The sequence below is a fragment of the Podospora bellae-mahoneyi genome, chromosome 7 (genome assembly GCF_035222275.1).
Source record: "Podospora bellae-mahoneyi strain CBS 112042 chromosome 7, whole genome shotgun sequence".
Lineage (NCBI taxonomy): Eukaryota > Fungi > Ascomycota > Sordariomycetes > Sordariales > Podosporaceae > Podospora > Podospora bellae-mahoneyi.
The window spans coordinates 1,182,513-1,194,646 of NC_085886.1; the positions used below are offsets into that span (position 1 = coordinate 1,182,513).

General features: G+C 53.8%; 5 protein-coding genes across 5 annotated transcripts; 3 read left to right on the forward strand and 2 right to left on the reverse strand.

The window, feature by feature from the left end:
* Nucleotides 1-655: 655 nt before the first annotated feature.
* Nucleotides 656-3,109, forward strand: QC761_705430 (uncharacterized protein; the record flags this gene model as incomplete). Its single annotated transcript, XM_062882106.1, has 1 exon — nucleotides 656-3,109. The coding sequence occupies one exon, from the start codon at nucleotides 656-658 to the stop codon at nucleotides 3,107-3,109; it is 2,454 nt and encodes an 817-aa protein (XP_062728112.1).
* Nucleotides 3,110-3,460: 351 nt separating this feature from the next.
* ECI1 (dodecenoyl-CoA isomerase) lies at nucleotides 3,461-4,930 on the reverse strand. Its single transcript, XM_062882107.1, has 2 exons — nucleotides 4,478-4,930; nucleotides 3,461-4,414 (listed from the first exon to the last, which is right to left on the reverse strand). The coding sequence occupies exons 1-2, from the start codon at nucleotides 4,502-4,504 to the stop codon at nucleotides 3,611-3,613; spliced, it is 831 nt and encodes a 276-aa protein (XP_062728113.1). The 5' UTR covers nucleotides 4,505-4,930; the 3' UTR covers nucleotides 3,461-3,610.
* Nucleotides 4,931-5,269: 339 nt separating this feature from the next.
* RTC2 (putative vacuolar membrane transporter for cationic amino acids) lies at nucleotides 5,270-6,424 on the reverse strand (the record flags this gene model as incomplete). Its single annotated transcript, XM_062882108.1, has 1 exon — nucleotides 5,270-6,424. One exon carries the CDS (start codon nucleotides 6,422-6,424, stop codon nucleotides 5,270-5,272), a length of 1,155 nt encoding a protein of 384 aa, XP_062728114.1.
* Nucleotides 6,425-7,307: 883 nt separating this feature from the next.
* QC761_705465 (uncharacterized protein) lies at nucleotides 7,308-8,306 on the forward strand (the record flags this gene model as incomplete). The annotated part of the gene is made up of 3 exons (XM_062882110.1): nucleotides 7,308-7,371; nucleotides 7,445-7,684; nucleotides 7,711-8,306. The coding sequence occupies 3 exons, from the start codon at nucleotides 7,308-7,310 to the stop codon at nucleotides 8,304-8,306; spliced, it is 900 nt and encodes a 299-aa protein (XP_062728115.1).
* Nucleotides 8,307-8,545: 239 nt separating this feature from the next.
* Nucleotides 8,546-11,848, forward strand: QC761_705460 (uncharacterized protein; the record flags this gene model as incomplete). The annotated part of the gene is made up of 2 exons (XM_062882109.1): nucleotides 8,546-11,247; nucleotides 11,304-11,848. 2 exons carry the CDS (start codon nucleotides 8,546-8,548, stop codon nucleotides 11,359-11,361), a joined length of 2,760 nt encoding a protein of 919 aa, XP_062728116.1. The 3' UTR covers nucleotides 11,362-11,848.
* Between the last annotated feature and the right edge of the window lie 286 nt (nucleotides 11,849-12,134).

A 12,134-nucleotide genomic window follows, 5' to 3' on the forward strand; every position in this document is an offset into this window, starting at 1 on the left:
GAGCACTGGCGCCCAATTGCAGCGAAGGCTTGGCGATGGACGTTTCAACGCCTGGCCTGGCCTGGCCAGGTAAGGAACGGAAGCGGGAATCGTTCTTGATGCCGTTCTCACCCACCCACCAATGGCAAAACGGGGAAATTTGGACATGCCGATGATGTCACAGCCAAAAAAGGACTGTTCCCTTCCCACCACCAGGAATCAGCTTTCTGGGGATTGACCCCGAGAGTGCGTGAGTTGCCGTGAGTGCATATCTCACATGCAAGACCCTGGGAGAGACCCTGGGGTGATCCCCATACGATCGGATGTTGGACCGATCAAGATGGGAATCTGAGGAGATTCTGGACCTGGGTCTCCAGAGTATTTTTGTCCAATTCATTAGAGAGACTTTTTGCCAAGTTCACCAAATTTGCATTAACAGGGCTAACCCTAACCCTTCCAACCCGTAAATCCAAGGACAACCATCAGCCAAGCTCCAAACCACCTGGCAGCTTCCCAATCACCAATCCACATTCCCAACTCGCGACAACAACTCAACCACCACCCTTCTCAAACCTTCCCAACCCAACCCTCCATTCAATGGAAAACCCACGATAATCCCACCGCATCCCCTTAATCTATCCACCGCTGCTGCGCCAGCAGCCACCCACCACCAAAAATGACAACCACCACCTCCCCCCTCCTTGACCTCACCACTCTTCCAGGCCCCTACCCAACCACCACCTCCCCCATGATCTTCTCCTCCCCCTCCTACAACCTCCCCCAAATCCGCACCCTCCACAAATCGCTTCACCATGCCATCGACGACAAGTCCTCCCGCCTGCGCACACAAGTCGGGGGCTCCTACCGAGAACTCTTGGGGACAGCCGACACCATCGTCGCCATGAAGTCCGAGATCGAAGCCGTCCATCACACCCTCTCCGACATGGGCTACAAGTGCGGCCGCGGCGTCGTCGGGCACAAGATGGATGCCCTCGGCAAATTTACTTCCACCACAATGGGAGACAAAGCCGCCAGCGGGAGGGAGAGGCTACTAGCCGGCTGTCTAGGACAACTAGATGCGATTTTGAGGGTTAGAGAAAAAGCCAAAAGAGGCGAGAGGCTGGAGACCGGGGCGAGGTTGTTTGTTCTTGGACGGTTATTACTTGCTGCTGCTGCTGGGGGACAGCAGCAGGGGAGTGATGAGAAGGAGATGGGGCGGAGGAGGAGGGTTTTGGAAAAGGGGCACAAAATCAGACTGATGGGCGGGATAGATGCTGATTTGAGGAGGTATCACAAGCCTGGGACGGGAGATAAACAACAACGCGAGGCGACGTTGGTCAGGGCGCTCAGCGCCTATGCTTTGGCTACCAGTTCTGGGGCGAGGGATGTGCTAGGATACTTTTTGAGGGTGAGAGGGGAGGCGATTGCGCTTGCGCTCGAGGTGGACGAGGAGGAGAGGATGGCGAGGAGCCCGGAGGATGTGATTAGGGCGTTGGGGTTGTATACCCAGACGTTGCAGGACGTGCAGGCTTTGGTTCCGGGGAAGTTGGCTGATGCGTTGATGAGGCTGAAGAGGGAGAAGCTGCTTGAGAATGAGGAGTTGCTGAAGATGGAGGGGCTGAGGTTGGATGTCTACAAAAGGTGGTGTGGGGATGAGATTCAGTTTTATACCCCGTTCATAAGACATGATGATCTTGATGGAAAGGCGGCGAGGGAGATGCTTTTTGGGTGGGCGGATAAAGGGAGGAAGGTTGTCTTGGAAGGGCTGGAGAACACACTCAAGGAAATGGGGGAGTTCAAAGCCATTGTTGAGCTGAGGACGGAGGTGCTCAAGCTGTGGATTTCAGAAGGTGGCAAGGCCAGGGGCTTTGATCCGTCGGAAGTGCTGGACGAGATAAGGGAGACTGTCAACAAGCATATGCTGAGAGTGCTGGAGCAAAAGGTGGCCAAGTTGAGGTTGGTTGGATCAGAGGTGTCTGCTGCGGTGGAAGCATGGAAGGAGGGGAGGAGTGATCAACATGAGAGCCTGTGGGATATGGACTCGTACGATACCGACTTGTCGAACGGGGCTGCCCAGTTCACTCAGCATGTTGTGTCTAGGCTGTATGGCCGGAATGATGATGTGTCCAAAGCTGTGGCGAGCTACAAGTCTTGGTTCCGGGTCATTGACGATGTCGGAACTGTTGTCGACCAACTGAAGCGGCAACGGTGGGATAACGATGTGGATGAAATTGAAGATGAGGAAACCATTGAGGAACGCCAGCAACTACTCGCCAAGGACGACCCGGCGGCTTTGGGCAAGCATTTGAACGAGTCACTGGTTAAGTCCTTCAAAAAGCTCGATGAAAATCTCTCCACGCTCTGGAAGGAACAGCAAGATAGTCCTGACAGAGGGCACATCGCCATGTACTTCTTGCGAGTTTTACGGGATATCCGGTCTCGGCTGCCCGAAAATGCAGAGGTCAAGGGATTCGGGTTGGAAGCGGTGCCGTCGCTTCACCAGGCGCTCGTGTCGACTGTGGCCATCTCTCCGCTGGACGAGTTGGCCACAGTAGCTCTGGTGCGTAGGACTGTGGTAGGAAGAAGTCTCTGGGATGGCGAGCCTGCTTTGCCCAGCTCCCCGTCACCGGGGGCGTTCAAATTCCTGCGAAATCTCGTGGGGGCCATGGGTGATGCAGGCGTTGATCTCTGGAGTCCCACTGCTGTTTCTGTGCTCAAAGAAACTCTGCGAAAGCAGCTGTCCGAAGTGTGGTTGGAAACAGTCAGCAAGTTGACCGAGGGCCTTGAACCCGAGGTCCAGACCGAGACTGAAGAGACCCCAAAGCCTGAGGCCGAAGAAGGGACCTCGGATACGTCAGATCCCAAAGAGGAAAGTCTTGAGAGAGAAGCTGCCAAGACCGAGGCTGTACCAGACATCGTGCGGCACAGAGATCTTTTGGTGCAGTGGCTCTACGACATCTATTATCTCTCTTCCTTCCTCGGCACAGATGACACATTCAAGCAGCTCTCCGACGTCGTCCTCTCGAAAACAGACCTGGAATACAGCGCAACTGCCAAGCAACGGCTGCAAAAGACATCGCAGGACTACTTCAAGCGCACCAGCCTGCTGTTTGGTCTTTTGTCGTCATAGAACAGGACCATGATGCCGCTTGGGGAGAAGAGCAAACATCGCAAGGTATTCCGGAAAGTCTTGCTGGTCCCGTATAGTGTTACTGCCCCGCACTGTGAAAAGCGTCGCGCTTTATAAGCTTAGAGACGGGAGGGGGGTTGAAGAGCCTGGACGGGGGAGTATGTGATGACCTTGTAGCGTTTTACTTGTTTTACCAAGAGAGGAAAACCAACCCTACAAAGTGGTTGGCTGGTTCTTTCCTGGCAAGGGGGTAAATTTCGATTGGAGGGCGTTGAGCGGCTGTCCGTCGGGGCTGTTGCAACCAACCCCCCCTTCGTCGCTAAGCTTATGGAGGGATTTGCTTCACAGGAGTAGGGGCTGCTGTAGGGAACTTGTCTGGTTTTTGGGAATACTTTGTGTTTTGGTTTCTTACATATACCCCCTTCTACACAGATGGAAGCACTTTTAATAAACATATCAACATTTCTAATTCCAATCCTGTTTTTCCCCCACAAAGGCAACCTAAAGCTTATGCCTCTTCTTCCCACTAGCAATCTTTTCAAACTCCCCCTGCGGCACCCCGCTGACGAACCTCTCCAGTCCAGCAAACACCTCGGCGACGTTGTGGCTGTCGAGAACCTCCCTCTCGGGACGACGAATCAGTTTTTTGATTCCGAGCAGCGACTCACCGACTAGATGCTCCCCGAGCTTGTCGTCAATTTCTGCCAAAACCAACCTCTTGAACTTTTCATCCTCCCCGTCGCCCTTGCCGACTTCTGCGAAGACCTTGTTGACAAACCCGCACTGTTCCAACTGCGCGCTCTCAATCTTGCGGCTCATGATCAACGCCTCGCCTGATCTGGCAGGTCCGAGTTTTTGGACGAGCTGCCTGGAGGCACCGCCCTCGGCGACGAGGCCGAGGGAGGAGAAGGGGGTCAGGAGGAAGGTGTGCGGGACGGCGTAGATGAAGTCACTGAAAGAAATGAGGGCGGCGGAGAGGCCGATTACGGGGCCGTTGAGGGCGGTGATGAGGATTTTGGGGTGGGTGTAGAAGGCGTGGGTGGCGTTTAGGTTGTTGGCTACGAAGGAGGAGAGCCATTGCTGATGGGGGGTGGTGCTGGAGGTGGAGGGAGTTGTTCGGGTGATGGTGACGTCTGCGCCGGCGGAGAAGAAACGGCCTGTTCCGATGAGGAGGGTAATGAAGACTTCGTCGTGGGTGGCGACCTGGCGGAGGGCTTGGGCGAGGTCGTAGTACCCTTGGCCGTTGAGGGCGCCGAGCTTGGTGGGGTTGTTGATTGTTATTATGGCGAGGCGGCCGCGGTATTCCTGTCAGGTTTTGTCAGCATGGTGTATGTGAGCGGTCAGGGTGAGGCATGGGGACGGACTTACCACTTGGATGGGGGAGGTGGACGCCATTGTGACAGTGTTGTCTCTCACTGATCGTTCACAAACAATGAGATGAACAATAAGATCATGAGGTCGAGAATGAGCAGCTATAAGTCATGAACTGGGGACCTCCCCTGAAGTAGTAGTGCGCGCGCGGCTGTCAAGGGGTGGTGGCTGACAACTGACGGGAAATCTGGGGTAAACCCCACATTTTGGACCTCGGCTCGCTCGGCTCGGTTGGTGTCCCCCATTCTCCCCGCATATTGTTCCAGGGGGTGGTGGTTGGAGGTCAAAGGAGAAGATTTACGAAGGATTAATCATCCATGGATGGGATTCCATGTTGAGGTGTTGAGAGATCTGATTGCAAGATGCTGGTACCTCTGTAGATGTCTTATGAGACACTCAGAGTCCTCTTTACAAGCGGCATGCTTTAGGTACTCAGATGCGGCTTGTGCATAGATATTGGGTTAGGGTTAGCAGCCAAAAAGCACGCTTTAAAATCAACCAGAATTGCGAATTCAAGGAACCTGACCCGGCGGCAGCCTGGTCAAGTGCCGATTTTGTAGGCCTGACAAGTAGCCAACCAACCAACGCCAGTGAGCATCACCAAGGACAAATGTGCAGAATGAAGGCCACTTCGAGCCTCTGTACCAACCCAAATCACAACCTCAACAAGGCTGCCAATTGCCAGTATAATAAACGGTTACTGTACCCGTAACATAAATTCATTTTAACCACCTTTTCCCAGCCGTTTTGTTTTCTCTACCTACCCATATATGCCCAAAGATCCAAACCTTATGCGTAATTAGAAACCCCCCTCTCCAAGACCGGCCGTTGATCCCACCGATCCCCAGCAATGCTCTCCTCATCATCCTCATCCTCACTCCCGCTCACACTCCCCTCGTCGTCACTTTCCTCATCCTCCTCATCCCCCTTGCTGTACAAGAAAAACTGCACAAAGATGCTCATGTCCAAAAACAGAGTCCCCGCACTGCCGGCCAGCCACGACAAGTTCACCAGCACATACTGCCAGTAAATCCTAGCCGCCTCCCCATCCTTGCACTCCCCATCCTCCCCGCAAACCGGGTCATAAGCCAGAATCGACAGCACATACGTCAGATTCCCCAAACACGCAAACAAAAAGAACAAAATCGACACCCCCTCGGTCGACTTCCTCCTCCAGTTGAGCAACAACTGCGGCAGTCTCGATCCCAGATACAAAACCGCACACAACCACCCAAAAACCTGCCCCCAAAAATCCATCTGCAGAGGATCCTCCTCCCCCTTCCCACCCTTCTCCTCATTCCCCCCGTACCCCCTACTCAACCACCACCCACCCACCCCCGCCGCACAAACCATCAACACAGCCGAACTATTAAACCCCAAACTCTGCAACCTCGTCGGCGGACTCGCCCTAACCTTCTGCCCCTGCCCACCAGCTCCCTCCTCCACATCAATCATGGGCACCGCCGGACTCAAATGCGTCCAGCTCCCCCTCCTTTCCAACTCCCCTGCACTCCCATAAACCCCCTCGCTCCCACTCAAAAGCCCACTTCTCTCCCCGATCTCATCAGCTCCATTCCTCGCTGTCGTGCTCGTCGTCTTTGGTAGCGCTGGTGCTGGTGCCGGAGCAACAGGATCATCACTCAGCGTGAAACCCCTGTAATAAAAACACTGCCCCAGTAGTACAATATCGGCAATGGTGTAGTAGATCGCCAAAATGATCATCGTAGGCAAAACCCCTTGCATGACAGCTCCCAGGATGTTGAACACGTCGCCGAGGAGCCAGACGACGATGAACTGGATCGAGAGGCCGTCTGCGCTGGAGCGGCGGAAGTTTTCGATGATTTGGGGGGAGAAGACGACTACCCAGCAGGCGATGGAGATGGAGCCGCAGATGCCGGATATGGCCTCGACGTCGAGGTTGAGGGGTGCGGTTGGGGGGGCCATGGTGGTGGCGCGGTTGATTTGGTGTGCTCAGTTGTTGGTGTGTATGGCGGATGTTGTAAAGATGCAGGATGAGAATTAAAGGGGGTAAAATTCGGCTGACTGATGATGACGGGTTATAGTGGATTTAGAATTGTGTCGATGTGTTTTAATGTCCGGATTCGGAGTTGGTTGAGTTTTTATAAACTGATCACATAAACGCGTGATGTGCGGAATTTAAAGGGGCGGCGGAAATATTCAAAAGCACGACAGTGGGAACTTGAAAAAAAAAAGATTGTTGTGTCAAATTGAAACTGAAAAAAAACTTTTCAAATGAATCTCTCTCTCGCTCTCTTTCTCAGGGTCAACGACACCCAGATTCGATGATGATTATGGGGCTGCTGGAGAGGAATGAAAAAGGAAGAATAGACAAGGCGGGAAAAAATTAGAGTTTCAGACGGTACATGCAGGTCCGACGACAGCAGAAAGAAAAGGCAGTTTTTCTCGAATCGCGAATCCCAAACTTCTCGGTCTTGGGTGGCTTTGAAAGGGGGCGGGTGGGGGTTGTGGTGGGGCTGCATGACGCCACTGCTTGGTTGCGGGGAATGTGTTCTAGCGCCGCGGTGCACTTCCAGTGAGACCCACAGTTTCAATGTTTAAAAGGGCTCCTGGCCATCAAGGTATCACCACAGTGGGAATGTGGCTTCAGTACGATGTATAATCTTTTGAGAGACTTTTGAAATGGAAAAGATCAGGGCTGGAGGTGATAGTTAAGCTTTGAAAAGGGACGGAATGCAGTTTGCCAGGCAATAATTCCAATTTCTCCATAGAACATGCACTCTGCCAAAGCTTACAATTGAAGAGTGCATCCATCTCTTCAACACCACACAAGCTCACGATGAACAACATGGCTGGCCGTTTTACCAGGATAGCCGCCGCTGGATTGCGCAGTCCAGTCAGAGCTAGTCCTGGTATGTGAGCCTGCTGCCCTACTGCTGCGGTTCGCTGACCTGTTTATTATTCCAGCGACCTTTCGCTCCACAGTGCCTTCCAAGTGCCTGCAGAGAAGAGCTTTCGGATCATCTGGGCCTGGCTATAACAAAGGGCCTGTCTCCGGCAGGATTGTTGAAGGACTCAAGCTCGCAATCGGGTTTACTGCTTTGGGTCTCGTCGGAGCTATCACATACGATGTCACCGACGAGGTTCTTCTTCATCGTCACCGTCAACGTCACCTGGACAACCATACTCCCGGATTTCTGAGTGCATTGGAGAACAAACTACTGGGTCGGCCTGTTGAGCATGTAGAGAAGGACCGGATCACACGGAAGCCCTGATCGACAATGCCGGAGGCACGTTGAGTGATGCCCAGGAAGAGCTGGCATTCCATGAGACTGACTTGGACGCTCAGTTGCACACCGATGGCACTCGGTTGGAAGCCCAGGAGACTGAACTAGAGAGCGACGCGACTCAGTTTGACGTCCAAGAGTGTATCCGACAGAACCAGACCCAGCTTGAGTCCATCTTCCAGAATGAAGAGAAGGACGGAGAAGCGCAAGCCGCCATGGAAAGCCGCCTCGATGACTTGGCGTCCAAAATGGGAAAGTTGAAGGCGTGCAACGTGTCAACCCGGAAGGTGTCAGCGAAGAAGGTGTCTCGGTTGGAAGACATTGTTCTAGAGTTGCAGGCTCGGCTGAAGAAGTTGGAGGCAGTGAATGAGAGGGCTGCTCCCAAGGCTGGCCCAGAGGAGCCAACGCTGCGGGTTAGCTGGTACACCCGTTATCGCGTGTGCCGTCGTCTACGGCTTGGGAAGAAGCCTGTGACAGCTTGGAGAATGAATGCCCCACTTCCCCGCGCTCGCTTATCTAGACAGTGTAGTACAGTTATCGCTACCGCACAGCAGCCCTGATAAAGCCAGATCAAACACTGTGCCTGAACCTCCGAGCTCCCTTAAATCCGTCATCAACTCTATAAACTCCAACTAGCATCTGCAGCATCCATGGAACTGCTCTCGAATCCCAACCCACGCAGAATTACATGCCAATGAGCTACTGACGTGTCAACCCTTCCCGCTTTTGCCGCAACCAGTCCTGTGATTCTGCCGAACCCTCCCTCCTCTCTCTCGCCGGCGGACCCGGCGACCGGTCCATGCCTCCCTCTTATCCTCCAAACTTCCCAGCGACCTCCGCGGCGCACCAACAACCACCACAACTATCCTCCTCCCGAAGACGACCCCGCGTCGACTCCCACTCGGACCCCGACACCAACGACAACACCACCCGCACCGCCGCCAGCAACAACTTAGGCAAACGCCCCCGAGGCGAATACACCTTCTCCCCGTCCGCCCAACTCCCCACCCCCCATCAACAAGACCCATTCCAGCCCACCATGTCAGCCAAAGCCCAAGGCAAGCGGCCCGAAGTCATAGACCTCACACAAAACTCCAGCCCCGGCCGGCCATCCAACAGCAGTTACGGCGGCGGCGGCGGCGGTCGACCAGGTGGCATCACAGGCCTACAACCCCATCTCGGTCCCCGAAAATTAGTAATCAAGAACCTGCGCCAGACGACATCGACGCAAAGGGCCGGCGCGGACGAATACTACACCCGAACTCGAGCTGATTTGGATAATGCCCTGGACGCTATCTTTGCCGGCCGCCCTACAGGCGAGCCTATGGAGCTGCTGTACAGAGGGGTGGAGGATCTGTGTCGGAAGGGCGAGGCGGAGAGCCTGTACAGCCGACTGAAGGATCGATGTGACCAATGGCTTACCTCGGATGATGGCATTGGGCAGTTGAGGAAGGAGGTCACTGCCAATACCACGCATTTTAATGTAATTGAAGTTACGGCGGCGGTTATGGGGGTGTATCGGAGGTGGAATGCCAGGATGTTGATTGTGAGGAAGGTGTACTCGTACCTGGACAGGAGTTACCTGCTATTGCAGTCTACGATTGGGAAGGAGGACAAGGGGAGGCAGGGGGTGAATGATATGGCGATTAGTTTGTTCAGGAAAGCCGCGTTTGGGCCGAGGAGTGCGACAAAGGCATTGCCGCTTGGGGTGATGGTTCTCAGGGGAATGATTACGCTCATAATGCAGGAGAGGGAGGACCAGGAGAGGGAGCAGATCCCGGGCGGATTGGATAGGGTGCAACTGCTGAAGGACTCGGTCACGATGCTGAAGGTGTTTGGGGTCTATGGCAAGTTCTTCGAGCCTTGGTTTTTGGAGCATTCATACGAGTTTTACAAAGAATTCGCCGAGCAGAAGAGTGAAAGCTGTGGGTTGAGGGATTACATCAAGCACATCGATGCGCTGCTCAAGAGGGAGGAGCACATGTGCGACTTTTACGGGTTTGACAGCACGACGAAACGACAGCTGCTGCAGGACGCGCATGAGGTTCTCATCACGAAGTATTCGGAGAAGCTGCTTGACACTGGGAGCGTGGCTAAGCTCCTCGAGGCTGAGGACGTGCCTTCTATGAAGGCGCTCTATCAGCTGCTCAAGCTGTCCGGCTTGCAGAATAAGCTCAAAGAGCCGTGGGACAGCTACATCAGAAAGACTGGCTCAGCGATTGTCACTGACACGGCGAGGGGCGACGAAATGGTCATTCGCCTCTTGGAACTGCGGCGGTCGCTGTACGTCATGGTCCGGGATGCTTTCGACCAGGACGAAGTTTACAGTTACGGCCTCCGGGAATCCTTTGGCGGCTTCATGAACGACTCTAAGAGTACTTCGGCTTGGGGGACAGGTACTTCCAAGGTTGGCGAGATGATCGCCAAATACATTGACATGTTGCTGCGTGGTGGCCTCAAGACTCTTCCCAAGTCCTTGCTGTCAGACAACAAGGACAAGGCCATCGCTGAAAGAAGCGGCCTCGCCGCCGCAGGTGACGAAGACTCTGAACTGGACACACAGTTGGGTCATGCTCTCGAGCTGTTCAAGTTCATCGACGGCAAGGACACGTTTGAAGCCTTCTACAAGAAAGACCTGGGCCGCCGGTTACTCCTGGGTCGCAGCGCCAGCCAAGATGCGGAACGGAGCATGATCACCAAACTTAAAGGCGAGTGCGGTGCTAACTTTACGCACAACCTTGAGCAAATGTTCAAGGACCAGGAGCTTTCCAGGGACGAGATGACGTCCTACAAGACCTGGCTGGCGGGCACAGGCAAAGCCACAAAGGGTGGTGTTGACCTCACTGTCAAGGTCTTGTCTCACTCTGCCTGGCCAACGTACAACGACGTCAAAGTCACGCTGCCCAAGGAGGTGTTGGAGCAAACCACCAGTTTTGAAACGTACTACCAAGCAAAGCACACTGGGCGTAAACTCACCTGGAAGCACAACATGTCTCACTGCATCATCAAAGCCCGCTTCGATCGCGGGCCAAAGGAGCTTTCGCTTTCTGCCCAGCAAGGTTCGGTCCTGATGCTCTTCAACGACGTCCCCGACGACACCCCCTTGTCATACAGCCAAATCTCCCAATCGACCTCTCTGACGGGCGCTGAACTCGATCGAACCCTCCAGTCCCTCGCCTGTGGCAAGTCGAGGGTCTTGTCCAAGGCTCCCAAGGGGAGGGATGTTTACCCTACTGATACCTTCACCGTCAACAGGGCGTTTGCCGATCCCAAGTTCAGGGTCAAGATCAATCAGATTCAGCTCAAGGAGACAAGGGAGGAGAATAAGGAGACGCATGAGAAGGTGGCGAGGGACAGGCAGCTGGAGACGCAGGCGGCGATTGTGAGGATCATGAAGAGCAGGAAGACGATGGGGCATGCACAGCTTGTGGCCGAGGTTATCAACCAGACCAAGGCCAGGGGGGCGGTGGATCCGGGGGAGATTAAGGCGAATATTGAAAAGTAAGTTTTCTCCTGGAGGAAGATAATGAGGGGGAAGGTTGCTAACGTGGGGATAGGTTGATTGATAAGGATTATATTGAGAGGGAGGAGGGGAATTATGTGTATTTGGCGTAAGCGGAGGTGTTGCTGTCGAGGTGGAAAAGGGGTTTTATGAAAGTCTGTTTGTTTGTGTTTGTATTCAAGGGTATGGAATGGAAGCACAGCGAGGGAAATGAAATGGGATAATATGTTAAAAGCGCAAGAGAGAACTGTTCCTACGACTGGGGGTATTACCAAAGCGGGATTCGAGTACGATGATATGACGCTATGGACTGTTGATGTTGAAGGGTAACTTAGACATTGAGCGCAGAGCAGAGGGATGAAATAACTCAATGTTGCGTGTGTGTAGTATGAATGTGGGAGTTCCAGGCCGGTTGTGTGTTCGGGGGGAGGGGGTTGAGTAACGATGGTGATGATAACAACACCCTTCTGTGCCTCCTTGCCAGCGAAGTAGCTAATAAATTGAATACTCGCCGGCCAGTTCACCAGCATTTCATACCATCCTCAGGAGGTTAACTGGAAGACTTGCTCTTCCCTTTGCCTACGGTTCGATTCAAGGGGGATTACTTTTTTTGTACTATTTTTGCTGGTACCTGGACAGGAGCGAGATGGGGTGAGGAGAGGGAAGGAGCACAGGCAGCAAAGGTAGCAAAGGGAAGGAGGGAAGGAGGGAAGGAGGGAAGGAGCAACTTGGTGGTTGGCGGTGGGTCGTGCCTTCCTTTCTCTGGGGTTCAAACAGTAGTACCAAAGACAGGAAAGAGCAACTGATACCTGTGAATCTCCTCTATTGGCTCGAAGTGACATACTGTTACCATCTACGCTAGGACCTTGGCCCGTCTGAGAAACCA